The sequence below is a fragment of the Callospermophilus lateralis genome, chromosome 8, assembly GCF_048772815.1.
Source record: "Callospermophilus lateralis isolate mCalLat2 chromosome 8, mCalLat2.hap1, whole genome shotgun sequence".
NCBI classification, from domain to species: Eukaryota; Metazoa; Chordata; class Mammalia; order Rodentia; family Sciuridae; genus Callospermophilus; species Callospermophilus lateralis.
Window position 1 is genome coordinate 52,063,121 of NC_135312.1, and position 21,539 is coordinate 52,084,659.

At 32.5% G+C, this 21,539-nt stretch overlaps 1 protein-coding gene across 2 annotated transcripts; it reads right to left on the reverse strand.

Moving 5' to 3' along the window:
* Window positions 1–121: 121 nt before the first annotated feature.
* LOC143405612 (UDP-glucuronosyltransferase 2B17-like) lies at window positions 122–21,242 on the reverse strand. Of its 2 annotated transcripts, XM_076863983.1 has the most exons (6): window positions 20,519–21,242; window positions 19,041–19,189; window positions 8,355–8,486; window positions 6,434–6,521; window positions 5,365–5,584; window positions 122–401 (listed from the first exon to the last, which is right to left on the reverse strand). In XM_076863983.1, exons 1-6 carry the CDS (start codon window positions 21,240–21,242, stop codon window positions 122–124), a joined length of 1,593 nt encoding a protein of 530 aa, XP_076720098.1. The 2 variants fall into 2 exon arrangements, with proteins under 2 accessions (XP_076720098.1, XP_076720099.1); XM_076863984.1 differs by lacking the exon at window positions 5,365–5,584 and having other exon boundaries at window positions 382–401.
* Between the last annotated feature and the right edge of the window lie 297 nt (window positions 21,243–21,539).

The window sequence follows — 21,539 nt, forward strand, 5'->3', positions numbered from 1 at the left end:
ATGAATTTCATGAAGATAAAATTTGACAAAGTGATTTGTGAAAAGTTGTTAGGATAGGTAGGAACCTGGGCATATAGCCTCCTCTAATGGGAGCAACAGGAGGAGCCAGGCCTAGATAAAATTACTCCCTTTTTTCCCTCTTTCCAGTTTTAGAAAACATCTGGCAACAAAACAGACAGCATTTAGTGATGATGAACATCACAGTTGCCCCACAGGCCAGCAGGAACCCAAGCACATCCAAAGAGTAGTACTGGAACCAGGAGAGGTCATGGGCAGCCACCCGGAGGTGTTTAGCTCCTTTGTGGCGCATGACAAACTCAATCCAGAAGACAGCTCGGTCCAGAGGCTTCACTGGCTGATCATGGTGAATTCTTGATAACTTCATAGCATTCTCTTTATATCTAAAGGTGACACATAAAAGGATCAACAGTGAAAGTAAGTTAATCTGCCTAAGCACATGAAGTCAATGAAAGTTTTTCACAAGTGCCATATGGATGATTTCAAATAATTATCAGAGACTTGCCCTGCATATGATTTGTTTTTTCTTTCATCACCATATAATGTCTGATTTTAACTTATGTTCCGATGTATAAATATTTCAAAAGTGCCCATGGAATTTCAAGAAGGTGAGTCAAATTCTTTCCATCAGAGGAAATAGTTATGAACCATTCTGAGTCCAATAAGAGAGAGAGTAGGCATATAGTTTGTAAAACATCACCTTGAAGCTTTTAAAGAGGAATCATATCAAGGTGTTCAGTGCTTCCTGTTTTTCCTCTTCTTTTCTACCCTCTACTGTAGTTTACACTCAGTAGCCAGACTGGTATTATTAAAACATACACATCTAATTACGAAGCTCTTCTGCTCACAATTTTCATGTGACTTCTCATCATAAGTAGAATAAAATCCAAGTCTATCTTGTATTAGTGGATTCTAATGGGTTAGACAATGGCCATGATTTCTGATATTATATTTCCTCACTCATTCTGTCTGGGCATATGTGTTTTTTAATTTTATTTTTATTGATTTTTTTGAGTTATATGTAATGTTAGGACACATTTTAATGTAATCACAAAACAAGGAATATAATTTGCTCTAATTTAGTCCCTAGCACTCCTCACTTCCCATACCCTCTCTCCCCTTGCTTCACTCTCTCTACTCTACTGATATTTTTGAAATTTATGTATACTTTTTTATTAGTGTTTTTTGCATATAATTATTATTGGATTCACTGTGATATATTCACAAATGTACATATGAAATTTAAACAGATTTTTTTCCACTCTTCTTCCCTTTTCCTGTTCCTGCTTATTCCTCCTCAATCTTCTTTGTTCACTCTATTGGTCTTTCCTCTATTTTTATAAAATTGTCTCTTTTTGTCATCCTTTCTTGCACCCCGGTATTTTGGATTAACTTGCACATATAAGAGAAAACTTTTGACCTTCGACTTTTTGAGTCTGTCTTATTTCACTTGGCATGATAGCCTCCATTTCTATGTATCTACTGAAAAGTGACATAATTTAATCTTTTAGGACCAATATTGCATTATGTGTGTACACTACAATTTCTTTATCCATTCATCTGTTGAAGGGCACCTATATTGTTTTCATAGTTTGGCTACAGTGTACTGTGCTACTATAAACATCAGTGTAGTTGAATTCCTATAGTATAGTGATTTTAGATCTTTTGAATATATACTGAGAAGTGGGATATGTGAATTATATTGTAGATCCATTCCTAGTTTTTAGTGGTTTAGGCACATGTGTGTTCTCCCTGTTCTCCAGTGTCACCAAATGTGTTCTCCCCTTGGCACCTTCATACTTTTAATCTCATCTGGCATTTCCTTGAGTATCCTTTCATGCAACACCATAAGTCTTGCTTATATCTCATGGCTAAGGTCTTGGTCATCAAGTCACTCCTCAGAGGTACTTTTCTTGGTCATATTAGCATAGTAGCCCTAGGGATTTCTTCTATTATTTTATGTTGTTTTAATTGTATTTCCTAATGATATAAAATACATTACATTTTCTATAATAAGCCCCAATATTACAAGAAAAACATACCATATCCTAAGTGATCACCAGGAAATATCACAATTAACTAGCAGGGATGGCGAAGTAGGACACCAATGTGACCACTAATTGGATCATGATACAGGACTTGTAGGTCATATGTTCTGTCACTTAGAAGATCCTTAAGAATCCATTAGAAGGCTTAAATCTGATAATGACATATAAACTCAGAAAAGTAACAATATACAAATAGCCACACAAAACAAAATAGCTTTTTAAATATATAAATAGCAAACTCAGTGAGAAAGAAATCAGAAAAATATTTTTTAACAATACCTTCAAAGAAAAATCACTAGGAATAAATGTAATAAAGGAAGTGTAAGTTTTCTACAATGAAATTTAGAGAATATTGAAGAAAGAAGATACTGGAAGATGGAAAGTCATGAATCAGCAGAAAGAATACTGTTGAAATAGCCATCTGGCTGAAACCAATCTACAGATTGAATAATATTCATGTCAAAATACCAATGAAATTCTTCACAGAAATAAAATAAAAATCATAAAATTCATATGGAAGCCCAAAAGACTTCAAATATCCAAAGCAATTGTGAACAAAAGAAGAAATGCTGGAATTAACACAATTCTGATTTTAAAATGGACTACAGAGACATAATAACAAAAATAACATAGTGTGGGATAAAAAGAGACACAGACCAATGAAATATAATTAGGGCCCAAGAAATAAAACTGTATAGTTGTAGCCATCTGATTCTTGAGAATGTTGCCAAAAATACACATTGGAGAAAAGAGAGCCTTTTCTAAATATGGTGCTGGTAAAACTGGATAGCCATATGTAGAAGATTGCAGCTTGATCCCTAACTCTGACCCTGTACAAGAATGAACAAACAAATGGAATTAAACATTTCAGTAGTAAGTGAAATAAGTAAAAAATCAGAAATACAACATATTGCATGTTTCTCCTCACATGTGGAATCTGGCAGGGTAGGTGATATAAAAGTAACAGGAAGACTATTATACAAGAAGAAAGGGATTGGGGAGAAGGAGGAGAGATTGTTAGGGTAATGAAAAGTCTTTTAGGACATAATGTAAAATTGATATATTCATATTTAAGTCTGATATTTTAATCTGTATTTTTTCCACTTATACATTATTTTATGTTTCTTTTTCCATTCTTTGTTTACTTCTCTCAAAGTATTTTTATTATTTATTGTGCTACTATTTTTTCTTGGAAATGTAGTTTTGAACTTGTCCTTTAAGTGCTACCTTCCTTAAGCAATAATACTAGCATTTGGGGAAATGAGAGTTGAATTGAAAACAGTCATTCTACCTAGAAACTATATACTCCATACAATTCCTTTTGAAGTATGGAAAAGTTTAAATATTGAAGTTTTGTTTTATCAAATATCATGAAGAAAGTTTTATTGTGCTTCTAAGATTATCACAAAGTTAAATAAAATCAACCATAGGGAATGTTAGAAAGATATTTGCAAATCATATATCTGATGAGACTTTTGTCCATAAATGATGGAGAAATATTAAAATCAATAATTAAAACATAAATAACCTGATTAAAAATAAGCAAAGGATTGGAACTGACATTTCTCTCATGAAGGTAAGTGAATAACCAAAAAGCACATAAAATGATACTCTTTAGCTATCATGGAATGCAAGTCAAGAGCACAGTGAGCTACAATCCTTTTCACTAGGATGGCTACAATAAAAGAAAAGGTGATAATAAATGCTAACCATGATATGGAGAAATTGGACCTCTCTTATATTGCTTGTATGCTGCAAAAATTTTTGCAACTACTTTGGAAAATAGTTTGGCAGATCTTAATACATATAAAATTATCATATGACCTAACAGTTCTATAACTAGAAATTACCAGAAGACATGAATACTTATGTTCATATAAATTATACACATTGTTCATAATAATCAAAATTGGAAACAGAAACCTTTATAAACTGATGAATTGATAAATTACTTTGAATATTTCCAACCACACAATGTTAATCAACAATAAAAACAATAAAGACTGACCCTTGGCAAAGCATGATGAAACTAACAGCACTAGTGAAAGAAACCATTGAAAAAGACAATAATTTTTATTATCTTCTTATGTGAAATATTTAGAATAGGATGATCTATAGAGACAAAAAATAAATGGAGTTTGCCTAGTCTAGGAGGCAATAAGAAATGACTTCAATGCATTGCCACATTTCCTTTGATGTGAAAAAATTTCCAAAAATTATAGTATTTAAGAGTTTTATAACTATGAAAACATCAAATGTATTTGAATTTTAATTCACACTTTAAAGAGATAAATGGTATATTGTGTGTTATACATCATTAAAATCTGTGAAAATATTAATACTGATGAAATAATTTTTGAGTAAAATAATTTATGGTTGCAGAAATTTTAGGTATGGATTTAAGATACTGTCATATCTCTATAAGTTTATCATTCTTTTCTTCTATAGATCCTGTCATATTTAAAAATTAAATCCTCATTGCAAATGGCTCTATATGGCAAATAATTTATGTATGTATAGAAATGGTGCAGTAATCATTTTCCTATGTAATCTACAAGATCAATGCAATTTTGAAATTCTTGTGATATTTGAAGTTGTATACAACTCTGAAACAGTAATGGTTAAACTGATTGAAAATAGATTTAATATGGGTTGAATCTTTAGATTCTTTAAATTACTCTCCTCCACAGCCACATCAATGTTTATAGCAGCACAATTCCCAATATCTAAACTGTGGAACCAACCTAGATGCCCTTCTATAGATGAAAGGATAAAACGTGTGGCATATATACACAATGGAATATTACTCAGCAATAAAAGAGAATAAAATCATGACATTTGCAGTTAAATGGATGGAGTTAGAGAACATAATGCTAAGGGAAGTTTGACAATCAAAAAACCAAATGCTGGATGTTTTCTTTGATATAAGGGGGCTGATTCATTGTGGGATAGGGAGCAGAAGCTTGGGCAGAAGAGATGAACTCTAGATAGGGCAATGTTTGGAAGGGAAGGGAGGGGGCATGGGGTTATTCATGATGGTGGAATGTGATGATCATTATTATCCAAAGTACAGGTATGAAGACATGAATTGGTGTGAATACACTATGTATACAACCAGAGATATAAAAAGTTGTGCTCTATATGTGTAATAAGAATTGTAATGAATTCCACTGTCATATATAAATAAATTAGTTAATTAAAAAAATTACCCTCCTCAAAATGGGCTAAAATTTATACTCATTGATGAGAGGACAATTCTTGTATGAATACTACCCGATGTCAAAGTTGCTGTACTCACATAGGGTCATTAATGACCATCCTCAAGGCCTTAAGAAGATCTGCACTTGTCAGTGTTCTGTATTCCAATCGAATAGCTGCTCCCTTGGCCTTCACATAAGCAATGTTATCAGGTTGATCCGCAAACAAAGGAATGCCCACCATAGGGATCCCATGGTAAATCCCTTCATAGACACCATTGGCTCCACCATGAGTTATAAAAGCTTTGGTTTTTGGATGACCTAGGATTGATTTAATGTCAGAAAAATTATTAATTTAAATCTTAGAAAGAAAATGAGAAATGTGTATCATAAGAAATTAAAGGTATCAGAGTGTATTTTAGATGACAAATTATTGTAAACATGACCCTGAATTAATTATTTTTTTTCATATCACAGAGGAACAAGCACCTAAGTCCACTAGTGCTAACCGAAAACTACATGCAAGAGAGAGTACATAACTTGAGACTTGGATATTGAATACAACATTAATATGTAGAAGAAAATAGAATATTTTTTAGTAGAAGAATCAACATGCACTTATGGTAAATAGGTCATGAAGGACATGTTAGCATATTATCTCATTAAGAAAAACTGAAGTCTCAAAGTTTGCTATGTAGCATGTCAAAAGCAGCAGGGAATAGAATGGTGATGGTACTAAATTCAGAGAAAAGAGAGACTACACTTCATTAAAAAATGTGTTTGCACTTCATAATGAAGATTGTGCATTAATTTCTAGAGAAAATAAAGAGTCACTGTTCATAAAAAAAAAAAAAATCCTGGTTGCCATTTTGAAAGGTATTTGAAATACACCTGCAGGAGAAGAAAGAATAAGTGAAAGACATACATTAATTGCACCAGAAATAAAAATAACTTGGATTCTGTATATAATGACCGTGTATATTAAAATTGCAGCTTTTTGCTTTGTTTTTTTTTTCAAACCATCCCTAGTCCTGGAAAATAATTAAAAGGAAGTTGAACATTGTGTTTGATTTTTTAAAGTAACAAGTATTGAATAAAATGTTTCCTGTTGAATTGTAAGCATCCAGATTGATGGTACTCATGCTTTTAGGACTTATCTCAGAGTCTTACCAAGAAGGTCATTCTGGGGGATCCAGTTGTATATTCGGGTGTTGGGTCCTAATTTATCTGGCTTCTTGCCTTGATATCTCCAGATGACCTGTTTGGTAAAGAATATGCCTTATTCTATGATTTAAAGTTTAATGTTATAGCATGTTTGCATTCTAAAAATTTAAGAGATCATCTAGTTCAATATTTAACACATAAGGAAGTAAGTACAATTTTAAGTAACGAGAATTATGAAAATACAAACTAAAACTCCATAATTATTTTGTTTTATGCATTTTATCCTAGATTTCATTTTCCAAATTAATATCATTATGTTTATTTCTTGTGAGTGACATAGATTAGACAGGACATATATTGTTTAAGATGCTTATTTCAGTTTGCATTGTTTTTTATACACAAAAGCAAACCAATGCAGTCAGCTACTGTTAGAAATAAATGAATACTAACTAGGAATTACATGTAACTTGTTTTAGACTTCAATTTATCAAACCCTACCTATAAGAAACCTTTTATTGGTACCTATGGACCTTAACCCACACTTCTATCAGTATTGGTGAATTTGGAAATTCTTTAAGTTTTAAAAGGAAGAATCCATTTGCAACTTACAAATAATTACATGGATATTGAAATAAAGTTCAAAATTGTGAGGTTGCTAAATGTTTTAAAACTGTGTGTTATCATTCAGTGATGCAGTACAAATCTTGTTAGTAGTCTTATATATCTCCAAGATATTTTTATGTTTAGGAACAAAGTAAGGAGCTTACTCTGGAAATTAAAAGCAATCTTCATGAACTGGAGTATAATTTCTAAGTGCTTATCTTCTATATGCAATGGGAGCAGCAAAGTAAATTTAGGTCTACAGAGGAAAAATAATTGGGCGATTAGGAGAAGCCTATATCAGATAGGAAACTGCAAAGCAGATGGAAAACACTCAAAGACCACAAGAGTGGTTATGTTAGAAATTTGGTATTAAAGCATTTTATGGAGGTGGGACTTTTGAATTTCATCCCATGCCAGTCTTTCTTCTGCTTGACTCTTCCTTATACTCGCTTCTTTCTTCTTAAAAGGTATCAATCTGATGTTTTAGAAGCCAAGTCTTTTGGGGTACATTTTATAATGCACAGGGTCCACTTCAAAGGTAGAATTACTCTCTACACTTTCTCTAATTGTCAGACATTGTCAGGATCCTGTCTACAAGTGCAAGCTGTTTTTTCTTTTTCTACAAATACATGTGACTGAGTGGGAATTTGGCCCAATGGTTTAGATAGCCTTTCTCCTCAAAACTCCAAGAACAGTTTGTTAAATAAATTTAGACTTTTTTTTTAAATGGGGAGGGTACATATTTTGGGCTTACAGTTTCAGAAATTCAGCTCACATTTAGCAGATTCCATTGTTTTTGGCCAAAGATGAAGTAGAATATCATGGCAAGAATACTATTCTTAAATGAGGGTAAGCAAAGAATAAGGGATTGCATGGGATAACTAAAATCATGATAAAATCCAGCCTTCTTCAATACCTGCTTAGCATTATTGTGGATGTCCATTTATGAGTTAACTTTTTATAGCTTTCTGATAACATTTGCTGTGTATACAGTGCCCTCAGGGATCCTGCAAGGAAAAGGAAGAAGTAATAGGGAAGAATGTGGTACCTGTGTAAATGCCTGTGATACCCTTACAATTAAAATATCACAATGGACCTGTAAAATATATTCTTTTATGATCACAATGTCAATATTAACATGAATTAAACACTCTCTACTGTTTAGAATAACCACACATATTTCTGTTTAAAATATGATTATTGAGATGAATTAGAGATATCACAATAGGTTATGTTTCACAAAGGATGCTTCATTAAGCAAATCCTTTATAAAGTTTAACAGACTTTTTACATATTTGGCCACTAAGAGGGCACTTTTTCTTACCTTTTGTGGAATCTGTGCAAGGGCAAATGCAATTATATTGGCTTTCTCTTCTGGCATGTTAGAAACCATTGACCCCAGAGAAAACACCACAATACCATTTTCTCCAGAACTCTGTACAAATTCTTCCATTTCCTGTGAATAAAACATTTGCTCCATCAAAAAATGAAGAGGGAGGGGATACAATATGTCAGATTAGAGGAAGGCTGCCTTTCTAGTTGCTCCAAGGATCAAAATATAAGCAGTGAGAATACTGCTTCTTAGTGAGGTGGGTGAAAGAAGGATTTCACTAAAATTCAATACTGGACAGTCAGAGTGTCTCAGAGACTCAGAAGTTTGGGTTCATTAAACAAAGAAGACTACATTGATATCAAACTTTTTGTGGAAGCAGCTACAGCAGTAGTAATGGTGCTGTCTACCACAGATAAATGAAAAATGAAGGGAGAAACACAGTGGACATATTTGGTATGAAAAAAACCTGAGATCAGAGAAGCAACATGAACTTAGCTGATCCAGAGGCTCCACTGAGCACTTGTGATTGAAAAGTGCTGTTTATTTACTGCCTGGGGAGAGATGAGGTGGACTCATCTTGAGGTGGCCTTGCTCCAGTCTCTGTTACCAGAACTGGGAGATCTGAGCAAACACTGTTGCAATGCCTACTGTGTGGCCTAGAGTGTACCTAGCTAAATGGGAGTGAAACAGGCATAGATAAGATTTTAACCCAGGGGATTCAAGTCAGAAAAGCAAAGGGGGAGCACAACTTGCTTTTCCTTTGAGCTGGTGGCTCTAGTGACCAGCTGAAGTGGGTGAGAATCTGAACAGGCACTTGTGGAAAGACTCAGTGACTGAGTCTAGGAAAGATGTGCAGGTGAACAACAGAATGTGTGGAAGATCAGCTCCCCTGTGAAATGAGTAGAATTCTTAGGAAGCTTCTGAGATTCAGGCTCCCTACACAGATAAGCAACTTCCAAGCCCTAGGCATGTGTCCATCCAATTTCTTCAGAGTATACACCAAACAAAACCCCTGAGGTCTGATTAGACCTAAGTTTCCTCCATGGGAACTCATCTCATAGAACACTACAGCATCCCCACCTCAGGAGTACATAGATCTGGTCTGTGCACACAAAGCTCCAACTGGCACTTCTTCCCATTCCAACCTACATCATACTGGTAAGAAGGGAAGCTGAGAATTATTTCAAACACCTTCAGTCTTAGACCATTCCTAGTGGGATAACAAAATCCAATCTTTGCTTTTATTCTCAGGACATAGCTAAAGAAGAAATGAAATGGAAAACAGTTGAATATAGTCAGTAACCATCCATTCTGACAATTTTGGCCACCTCAGTGGAAATGATTCCTTCATTGATCATTAAGAATATTTTTACTTTTTCTTATTCTTTCTGTTCGTTTGTGTATTCTTCCATTACTGATCGGTTTATGGACATATATTCATATACATTTCTTTCTGTTTTTCAGCATTTTTAAAATGTTGCTATTTTTCTTGCATTGTCTTTTGAGCGTCAGGGTTTTTGGTCTATATAAATTTGTTTTGTTTTGTATTGTTTTAATTGTTTGTTTTTGTATCTCTCTATTATTCTACTGGTTATAGCGAAAACCTATTCTCTATTTCTCTCTCCATTTATTTGTTTCTCCTATTTTCTCCTCTATCCTTATAACTATCCCCTGCTCTCTCTTCTGCATTCTCTCTCTTCACTGTTTAAAATTTCAAACTTTTCCCCTATCTTCTTATATCACATTATTTCCTCTTACTGACTGTATTTTTGCCATCTTTAAACTAATTGGTTTAAATAAGTCTTGATCCCACTATTAATGTTGTTGCAATTATTATTTCTTTGGATGACATAGTTGACACCTGTTTCTTGTTTTAATGTCAGATTTAGTTTCTATTTATGCACTGCTTCATTGTTGGCAATTGCTGACCCATTTTTTCTGTTTTTTGTAGCAATTTACATTTTAGAAGTCATAATAGAATTCAGGTATTTATTTTAATGCTGTATATTATTTGTATCCAATGTTGTTATTGTTTCTTTCCCCTTAATCTGTGAGTAGCTAGAAATCTACAGTGACACTACAGGTTCACAGGGTAGAGAAGTGCATTGCTGAAATAAATTCAACCAAAATACAGTTCATCTTGCTCCACATGAAAATTAATGGCATTCAATCACTAACTATACTTTAATACAGAGAATAATAGAGATAAAAACTCAAACTAATGATAAGGCCTCAAATAGAAACAGCTGGGGTGGGTTCATGTTTTTCACCTATGGAATCCACTGCACAGAAAAAAATAGAGAGAATTAATTTAAAGGTTGTGAACACCATACTTATAAAAGAGTCTTAATCCAGATCACTCCAGGACACTTTGGAATTTTTTTTTTTTAAATCAGGTAAAGATTATTCCTTAAAATTGGAAGAGGCCTGGGGTTGTGACTCAGTTGTAGAGTGCTTGCCTAGCACACATGAGGCAGTGGGTTTGATACCCAGTACCACATAAAAAAATTAACAAAATAAAAGTATTGTGTCCATCTGTAACTATTTTTTTATAAAAGTATGGAAGACAAATCCCTCCTAACATATGCATAAAATCCAACACAAGACTATAAGAATTATGTAAAAATAAGGTGACATGAAATCACTTAAAAGTTCCTAATTTAGCAACAACTGATTCCAAAGATATTGAAATTTTTAAAACATCAGGTATACAATTCAAAAATAAATTATTATAAACTATAATCAATGAAATTATCAAATTTTAAAATGACCAATTATTTATAAAAATGATCAATGAATTCCAAGAGAACACAGAAAAACAATTGAATGAATTAAAAAAATCATTACAGAATATAAATGAAAAATTCAAAAAGATAGAAATATTGGAAAAAAAAAACAAACATAAATCTTGAAATTCAAAGATAAAATAAACCAAATAAAAGGTCAGTTGAAAATCTTTAAACTACAGTAGACAATACTGAAAACAGAATATCAGATATAAAAGAAAAAGTGACCAGCTTTGAATATTCAGACAGTACTAAAGTAAATAAAATAAGCAACCATGATGATAATAATTATTTAATGAAAGAGTCCATATACAAGAAATAAAAAACAAACCCTGAAGTTCACAAATGAACAAATCGGATGGGAAGAGTAGCTAAGCAAATGAGAAATAGGACCACATTAAACATAAAAGAATCAAAATGACAGGAATTAATAAACATCTCTTTGTAATGACATTGAATATAAATCATCTCAATTCTTTAATTAAAATATATAGTCTGGAAGAATGGATTATAAAACAAGATGCAATGATATATTGTTCATAAGAGACATATCTTACAGGTAAAGACAGCCATAGGCTGAAAGCAACAAGATAAAAATTGATACATAATACAAATGGAATCAGAAAATAAGCAGGATTATCTACTCTTCTGGCAAACAGACTTCAAGCCAAAATTAATCAGAAGAGACAAAGCTGGTCACTTCATACTGGTAAAATAAATAATCCAACAAGAAGATATAACAATTATAAACATTTAAGTCATAAACATGGATCCAACTAATTACATAAGAGACACTAGTCCAATGGAAGCCTCAGATAGACCTGAATGAAATAATTCTTGGTAATTTCAACACAATTCTCTCATCTTATGATAGGTCATCCAGACATAGAATCAATAAGAAATCTTTGGACCTGAAAAATATTATAAGTCAAATGAACTTATGGATATCTATAGAACATTTCGTTCAACAGCATCTGAATATCCTTTCTTCTCAGAATCTCAAGAACACATTCTCCAAAACAGACAATATTTAAAGGAACAAAGCAACTCTCATCAAATACAAAACAAGTGGTATTACTTATAATATTCTACCAGATCATAATTGGATGAAATTAGAAATCAACATGACAGAACCATATAAATCTATATGAACATATGGAGATTGGACAATCTCTATTGTATAAAAAATGGATTATAGAAGAAATTAAGGGAAAAATTCAAAAATTCTTAGACTCAAATGAGAATAGTAATACAACCTCTGGGGCAGAATGAAGGAATTTTGAAGATAAAAGTTTATAGCTATGAGTTCCTGTATAATAAAATCATGAAGATCCCACATAAAACCTAATTTTTTCATTTCTAGGCCCTTGAAAAACCAATTCCAAAACCAGTAAAATAGCAACAAGGAAAGATAAATAAATAAGAGAAAGAAAACAGGAAGGAAAGAATTCAAATTATTAGTTTGTAGATGATATGATCCTATATCTAGAAGAGCCAAATGACTCCAACAAAAGACTGATATTGCTAATAAACAAATTTGACAAAGTAGCTGAGTACAAAATCAATGTACAAAAATCAAAAGCTTTCTTATATACCAACAATGAATCTACAGAGAAAAAAAATCAAGAGAATTATTTCATTCACAATAGCCTCAAAACAAAACAACAACAACAACAACAACAAATACCTAGGAATAAAACAAATAACAGAGTGAAAAGACCTCTAAAATTAAAGATTGAAATTATAGAAGACATAAAATAAGTTGAAAAGACCCCCCCATGTTCATGCATAGGTAGTATTAATATTATTAAAATCACCAACTATCCAAAGCAATATACATAATATATATGTAATCCTCATGAAAATATCAATGACATTCTTCATAGAACTAGAAAAGATAATACTAATATTCATCTGCAAGAATAAAAGTCCCTTAATAGTCAAAGCAATTCTAAACGCAAAAAGCAATGCTGGAAGCATCACAATATCTGATGTCTAATTATGCTACAGAGCTGTAGTAACAAAAACTATGTGGTACTGACATGAAAACAGACATATTGACCAGTAGTATAGAATAATGTATGAAATATGATATGTCAAGAGCTTTGTAATGTTTTGAACAACCAATACAAAAATAAAGTATATAAAAAAAGAATATCCCCCACCCCCCCCCCAAAAAAAAAACACAGAGAAAAACCACACACATGCCAAAAACATATGTTGGAGAAAAGATTGCCTTTTAAATAAATGATGCTGGAAATATTGCAGAAAAATGAAACTATACTCTTATCTCTTACCCTGCACAAAAATCAACTCAAAATGGATCAAAAAACTAGAAATTAGAACCAATACTATACAACTCCTAGGAGAAAATGTATGGTCAACACTCCAGCATATACTCATAGGCAATGACTTTCTCAAGTAGAACCCCTAAAAGTCAGGAAATAATCCAAGAGTAGATAAATTGGAAGGCATCAAATTAAAAAGCTTCTGAACAGCAAAGGAAACAATTAGAATTGTGAAGAGATAACTTATGAAATGGAAGAAAATCTTTGCAAAACACCTTCTGGAAAATGATTAACATTTAGTATATATAAAGAATTCCAAAAACTTTAAACCAAAAAAAATCAAACAACCCAAATAATCAAAGAGAAAATGAATTAAAAAGATGCTTCTCAGAAGAATAAATATAAATAGGCAACAAAATATAGAAACAAAAAATGATCAACATCATTAGAAACAAGGGAAATGAAAACTACACTGAGATTTTATCCTCACCAGTCAGAATATTAGTCATTGAGAATAAAAAGAATAATAAATGCTGGAGAGGATATGCAGAAAAAAATTTTTACACTATTGGAGGAATTTTAAATGAGTACAACCACTATGGAATCAGTATGGATAGTTTTCAAAAGAGTAAGCATGCAAATATCATATCACCCAGTATACCATTTCTCAGTATTTACCCTAAAGATTTAAAGTCATCTTATAACAGTGACACATGCATACCCATTTTATAGCAAAACAATGCATAACACACAAACTATGGAACCATCCTAGGTGTCTGCCAATGAATGACTGAATAAAGAAAATGTGATGTATATACAAAATGGAGTTTTATTCAGCCAAAATAACAAATAAAATTATGTAATTTTTCAAAAAATGAATGGAATTAGAGTCTACTACATTAAATAAGTCAAACTCAGAAAGTCATGGGTTGTATATTTTCTCTCCTATGTGAAAGCTAGAGAGGAAAAATGAAAAAAAATGAGGGTGGATCTCATGGAAATCAAAGGGAGATCAGTGGAGAAAGGGACCAATGGGAGGGATATGGGAAGGGAAGGGAAATTCCTGGGAAGTTTTATTGGCCAAATTATTCTGTTATATTGTGTACATGTATGAATATGTAACATCAGATCTCATCATTATGTACAATCAAATGAACCAATAAAAATGTAGGAAAAGCAGAGAAATTATTGGTATATGAACTAAGAAGAGAAAAGCATGTATTATTATAATTTTGGAGTTATGGATACTTTTAAATTGACCCAGTCACTCACTTTCTTTGGAAAGAGATCTGTGTTATGACATAGAAGGCTTCATTAGGCTTACTTGTAGAAATGTGTGTGTGTGTGTGTGTGTGTGTGTGTGTGTGTGTGTGTGTAAGAAATGACATAGAGCCATTAAATAGTAATTCAAGAGATGATGTTAGAAATTATTATATGTAGACTCTTAATTCATAATTTTATTCATTAGTAATGTTAATTTTTTGTTAAACACTATAGCTAGTACTTGGTTATAATTCTTATTGTTATAGTACTTCACTTGATTGTATTCCAGGCAGGTTATCTGGATGATTTTTTAGTTTGGAATTATTAGTACTTATTTCGGTTGTTGTGAGCCCAGAAGTAAAGTTACCTGTGCATAGGATTTTTGTACATTTTTATGTTTCCTATCTCTATAGCATTTCATTCCTTACTTTATAATTTGTGAGAGTTTCCCAAGTTTTCCTCTATAATAGATCATAAAAACTGGAGATTAAAAAACACTAGCATTCAGAAGATTAATATTATGGTTTGGACTTTCTTTTACATAATTCTAAGGATCCTAACAATCCTGTACATGTCCAGAACTCTACTGATGCATAATCAGCATTTTCACTTCATTGGAATGATACAAGTACTTGAGTAATAATATCTTTGGGTTATTTATATGTCTCATCTTTTGCCCTGAAATTTTTTAATGATAATGAAGTTCTATTGAATGAAATGTGTATCAGCGGCTGTAAAGAACCCTTATTTTTCACCTCGTTATGAACCATGGGAGCTCTTGCACCACAGTGGGACTTCCTCTGGCCCTTTTATAGAACAGGTAAACTTGTTGAGTAGCTCATTCACATATAGTGGACATTGTACTATTCCTAGGAACTTGTAACACATCCCGTTATTTTGTGATTCCAGTAAATTAGAGCAACGTGTACAGCAATATATTCAGTATATTTTCTCCCTGCTCAAAATGTTCTCCATCTCATGTTGTACTACTGTTTAATAAATATACCCTTTTTTTAAACCAATTAATCCCTGACATACACAGGTCACCATCTTTCTGCAACGTTATTTTTAAAGGAAAAATAAATCATTCAAAAATTTGGAAGAGCATGAAAAAAGTGTGTAATGTTTAAGAAGATTTGCCAAAATGATCTTTGGTTCATTTAGAGATACTGTTGGTTCAAAATTTGGATTTTTTCATTGCGGTCTTTTTTTCTGTTCATGTAAGTACATGAATAGATACATGCACATATATAATGTAAATGGAAGATTAAAATTCTTTTATAAATCTTTTCTTCTCACTAAAATATTAATATTATTATAATCAGTATTTTGCCTTTTAGTATCCAACTAACCTTGTATTATGACTTAATGTGTTAAGCATTTATTTTTAAAGTAATTGTACAGGGCAAGTTGGTACACACCGGTAATCCCAGCAGGTCAGGAGATTAAGACAGGAGGATCTCAAGTTCAAAACCAGCCTCAGCAACAGTGAAGCACTAATCAACTCAGTGAGATCCTGTCTCTCAATAAAATGTAAAATAGGGGTGGGGATATGCCTCAGTAGTTTAGTGCACATGAGTTCAATCCATAGAACCAAAAGAGAGATAAAAATAAATATATAAGTAAATAAAGTGATTGTGATGATGTGGTATGTACCAGAATAAGTTTTAAGATCATTACTTATTGTATGACATCGCTTAATGTGCTAATTAATTAATATAAGACATTTTTTTCAATATGTATTCTATAAGTAACTGCCATGAACACAGGTTACATTCATTTGATTTTTTGTTTGTATAATTATAATTGGTATACTGTGAATCCCAAGGCTATTTGCATTGTTAAGAGTACTGATACATTTGGATCTTTGACATTTTGACAAATTTCTGTATTTAAACAATACAGAAATTGTCTGAGAATCTAATTATTAATGGAAAAGCAAGTAATTTGGGGGAGCATTACTTTATATAATGAAGATTAAGAAGACAGTGTTTGTAATATTGGCCTGTATTCTAATCTTGTTTATTCTATTAAATAACACCTGCTTCTATTATTCCTTATCATGATCACACTGCTATCTACCTTCTCCTCCTCCTCCTCCTCTCTCTGCTCTCTTTCCTCTTTTATTGACAAGGTCTCTTTCTCGTAATGGGGAAATCTCTCAAGATCAGAAGTTAATGGTTTAAAACTTACAATAACTGTGTCTCAGAACTTTCACTAACTTTGGTTTTCTGTTTGTATTGTATGGAACTTATCACAAACAACAAAATAATTCTATTGAATATGAGGCTTGAGTAAGATCTCAATATGTTGGTGTCTTTAAGAAGTTAGGGAAAAAGAAACGCTCAAGAGATCACATAACAGAATGGCAAGTAATGTTTTCTTCTAAGCATGGTATTTATTTAAAATGTTTTAGACTACACTGTTTCATCCTATGAAATATTATCCTATTTGCTCACCGAATGATTTTGTAATTGTAACTAAAGGGCTGTGCTCAGAAATAAATGACAAGAAAACTTAGGTCATCATTATGTTTGCAGTATATATTTCCTATGTTCATTCTGTCAGGAAGCTGTGATGTTGAGGTGTAAGTTTTCCAAGGGAGTTTTCCTGAGGTGTCCTCTAAGATTGGCATATGGCAGAAAGCTCTCTCAAGCTAAACATCCCTAGCATGGTCTAGGATGTAGTAGTCTGAGTTCTCAGGTGAGTTGTTCAAAGGCTGGAGTGAAGACAAGTAAAGGTCACACAGTCATATCACTGAGAAAAGCAATTCCTTTTAAGCTATAAGGTTGTAAAGACCTTGAACACTTAAAATATAATTTCAGCAATTCTACTTTCTTATTTGATTGCCAAAACTCATGCATTTACCTTTAAGCAAATTGATGGAATATTTGTTCTATAGGTCTTTGGTTGAAAATACAGTGTTGATTTTTCAGAAATCTAGTTTCTGTTATATATGAAATTGTATCCACTGTTCCTGGCACATATTACCTAATTAATATTATTGGTAATAGAGCTATCATACTATACCTGGGTGGTCTACATTTACAAGAGAAAATCTATGGTAATTTGTTTCAGCCATATTGTGAGTTTCTATGTCTCAATTTGAATATAATCCAAATTCATGTACACAGCAGTGTTTAGGGTATGCGAAAATGAATTAAATGTAAAAATACCCAAATATTACTATTTCTAAGTATTAATCCTACCTTTTTGGTATAGTTAGGGTCTTAAAAAGTAGATAACAAAGTTCAGTTTTTCAGAAGGAAAAATAGTATTATAGAAACAAAAAAGGAATAATTACAATAGTGAATATTGCTATGAATCCTGTTTGTACCAAGGACATTGTGTATCAGTATTATCTACATTTTCCAGGAAACACAATATGAAGTTTGAATATTAGTAGATAAGTAAGCATCATCACATGTAAGAACAACCTCATCCATGTTTACATCATTTGTTATCTGCAGTCTTGCAACAACTTCTGAGTGGTTCCTCTGCATTGTCTTTCCCTCTAAAATTCAACTTGGTGACTGCATTTTGAGATTTTTCTAAACAGAAACTTTATTCACATTTCTCTTATGCTTAACTCTTTTCATTGGCTACCCAATGTGCTTCACAGATATTTTAAACTCCTACTAATTATCTGGTTTTCACTTACCTCTCTAGCATCATCTGCACTTTGCTGAGCCTTCTCCTGCTGAACTACTCTTGAATTTCTTGGGAGTTTTCCTTAATATTTATTGTATATGCTTTTCCTCTCTCCCTCAACCCCTTTTCCTATTCTATGGATTCTTTAGAATTCACCTCAGTTATCAAGGCTTTTAGGATTTTTTTTAATGATCTTCTCTAGAGGTTTCATTAGTATTGTATGATTTCCTTATGATAACACACACAAATTTATTACTTGTTACAGTCTCTGTACCCAGATGGAATATAAGGTCTGGTTGATGCAGAAACTGTGTCAACTTTATAGCTCTCTATATCCAGCACTTATCTCTGGTATATGACAGTAACTTAATAAATATTGTCTGTATTTATTAGAATAAATGATTAATTCTTAAGTCATTATTTTTATGTATATATCATTTTTATATATTACATAATGAAGGCCTTAATTTTCCTGATTATTCTCAAGGATGCCCGATATCCTACTTTCTTCTGTGACAATATGAAATGCCATTACATGTGATGGCATAGAAATGCCTGGGTCTATAATTGGCAGAACTCTTCATCTTGCTTTTCATATCCCTGAGTTAAACACTCTGAATTAAGAATGCAGAGTCATTTCTACCCAAAATGCTAATCAAACAGAACAAAACAAACAGGAGAAGATTCACCTTAGGGAGGGGTTTCGCAGGTTTACAGTGGAGTCCTCCAACAAAGTCAAAATTTGGTAAGAATGGACGAGGAAATTCTAAATCCCAATAGGTTCGAATGAGCCAAAAATCAGCTTTCCCCATTGTCTCATATATTGTAGTGGGTCTCCCTGAATGGAGAAAAGAGAAGAAAAGAAAATGAGAGACATGTACCTTGAATGCTTGATATATTGACTTGAAATGAGTTGGATGTGTCTAGGTAAGGTGTTCAAATGCACTTGTGTATGTGTGTGTTCCTGTGTTTGCATACTATAATTGGTATGTTTTTTAAAGCACATTTTTGCATACTATATTTGATACATTTAACATATGTTAATATGTACATAAACTAGTTGTGTGGGTACTTTCTAGTGTTCCATTAATATATTTACAATCACAATTAAATTATTAACCTAAGCCTCCATAGAAGTAAACATGCATTTTATTTTATTTTCTCTCTAAAACTGCAAAAGTAACCTAAATTTTAAGAATTTTTGTGAGATCCATTAACAATCAGTGCTCCCATAACTGTAGAGATATATTTTCTAGGAGTAGTCAGTCTAATTATTACAATTGAGCAAACCATTCCCTTGATCCTTGATTCTTCAAGTGACCTGTAATGATTTAGTTATTATGCCTGAATTCCTAGTGATCTCTACTGCATTTGCCTCATATTAAGAGATTAATAGTAGTAACTTTGTAAAAATATACATTTTTGAAAATAACAGCCAGAAAGTTTACACAAATATTAAAATATAGATTGGTTCTCATGCTTAGTTTAGTTCATATTATCTTAAATGGTATATGCAGTTTAAAAAATATAGACTAATATGGTGTGGTTTTACTATGCACCAATATTTTAGGCCTTAACACATGATTAGTTTGTTTTTATTAAAGGAATATGAAATATAAGGTATTACATTTATAACTTTCTGTGCCTGAGATAGTGACACTGTTAACTGTGAAAGAGTCTTCACAGCAATGCAAATAAATATATTTTTTTAAATTTCTAACTGAGGAAACAAAGCTATTCAAAAGTAAACAATTTCTTCCATGGTACATATATATGGTTGTGCTATTTATTAATAAATACATGTGTATGTTATTAATGTACATGTCTATCATCATTAAAACATTTAGTGAGATTAATAATGACTGTCCTTAAAGATGAAAAGAATAGTAAAATGCATATGTAATTGCTCAGAGCAATCTTCTGTGATTCAATTTACAGGTTATTATTTCCTGAAGCATTTTGAATAAGTAATTGGCATTGTTTTCTAAGTGGCCCTATAATATAAGGGTCCTTTTTGATTGGTGAGACTACTTGTTCATCTTATATTTTCATTCCATCCTTTTACTTATAGAAAAGAAAATTCTTCTGATTTTATATTCATGCAAGCTCAGCTTCAAAGTCACAGGAAATTTAGAGTTTCGCAGTACTAATTAAAGAAACAGCTTACCTAGAACTTCACTGTAAAACTGATTCCATTTCTTCACATCAAGTGATTGGAACCAAAAATCAAAATAAAGCATATACATTGTGTTTTTAATCCGATCCATGAATGTCATTGGAGCACTTAATTCAGACGTAATAATGGGCACGTAGGAAGGAGGGAATATAAGTCCCCCACTGTATTTTTCAAATGTATAGCCAATAGTAAAGCGGAGAGTGTACACAAATGGTACTTTAAGTAGCTCAGCCAGCAGCTCACCACAGGGACCAACTGCATCTGCAAGAACGACATCAAATTTTGATTCATGTAGTTTCATCATAAGTTTCTTGTTTAAAACTACATTTCTGCAGAGTTGTTCAATTGTATCAGAATATTCCTTTAAAATTTTTTGTAGTAATGAATAAAATTCCCAAAAGTCATCTTTTGGAATAACATAAATCCATTCATGGATCCATTTGGAGAAAAGTTCTTCCAAATGTTGTTCACTTGAAGGTGCAGGGTAAACCTCAAAATTAATAGCAGATGTTGTGTTGGGGTTAATAAGAATGGAAGCTGTGGATGTCAGAACAGTCACCTCATGACCTCTCTGGAGAAGTTCATCCAGGATTGTCTTTATGTTGATCCAATGGCTGTATTCTGTGGGCCACACCAGAACTTTTCCACAGCTTCCAGAGCTAAAGTAACATATCAGTTGTATCAGCAGAAGAACCACCTTCCTTTTCACAGACATATTGGCGCAATGCAGTGCTTCTTTTACATTAGCAGCTCTTCTTTTCTTCAATTTCTCAGGCTTATGTATCTCAGGATAAATCAATCCAAAGTTAAAGTATAACTCCTTCACTTCAAAGTACATTTGTACAGGCTGATCATGTGGAACTTAGGAGAACAAACACAAGGTAGAATACCTCAAGGTTATAAAAGTTTGTATGCCCTAGAAGGGTTCATTTGTCCTGTGGTGCCTCTCTCTCTTTCTTTCTCTCTCTCTCCCTCTCTCCTTCCAGATACTGATATGAGCTGAGTGGCTTTT

Coding starts and splice junctions, on each gene's coding strand:
- LOC143405612 (XM_076863983.1), bottom strand. CDS start 21,242: ATGTCTGTGAAAAGGAAGGTGGTTCTTCTGCTGATACAACTGATATGT. Junction 6,522..8,354: donor TTGCACAGATTCCACAAAAG/GTAAGAAAAAGT, acceptor TTTACCAAACAG/GTCATCTGGAGATATCAAGG. Junction 402..5,364: donor ATGGTCATTAATGACCCTAT/GTGAGTACAGCA, acceptor TGTCACCTTTAG/ATATAAAGAGAATGCTATGA.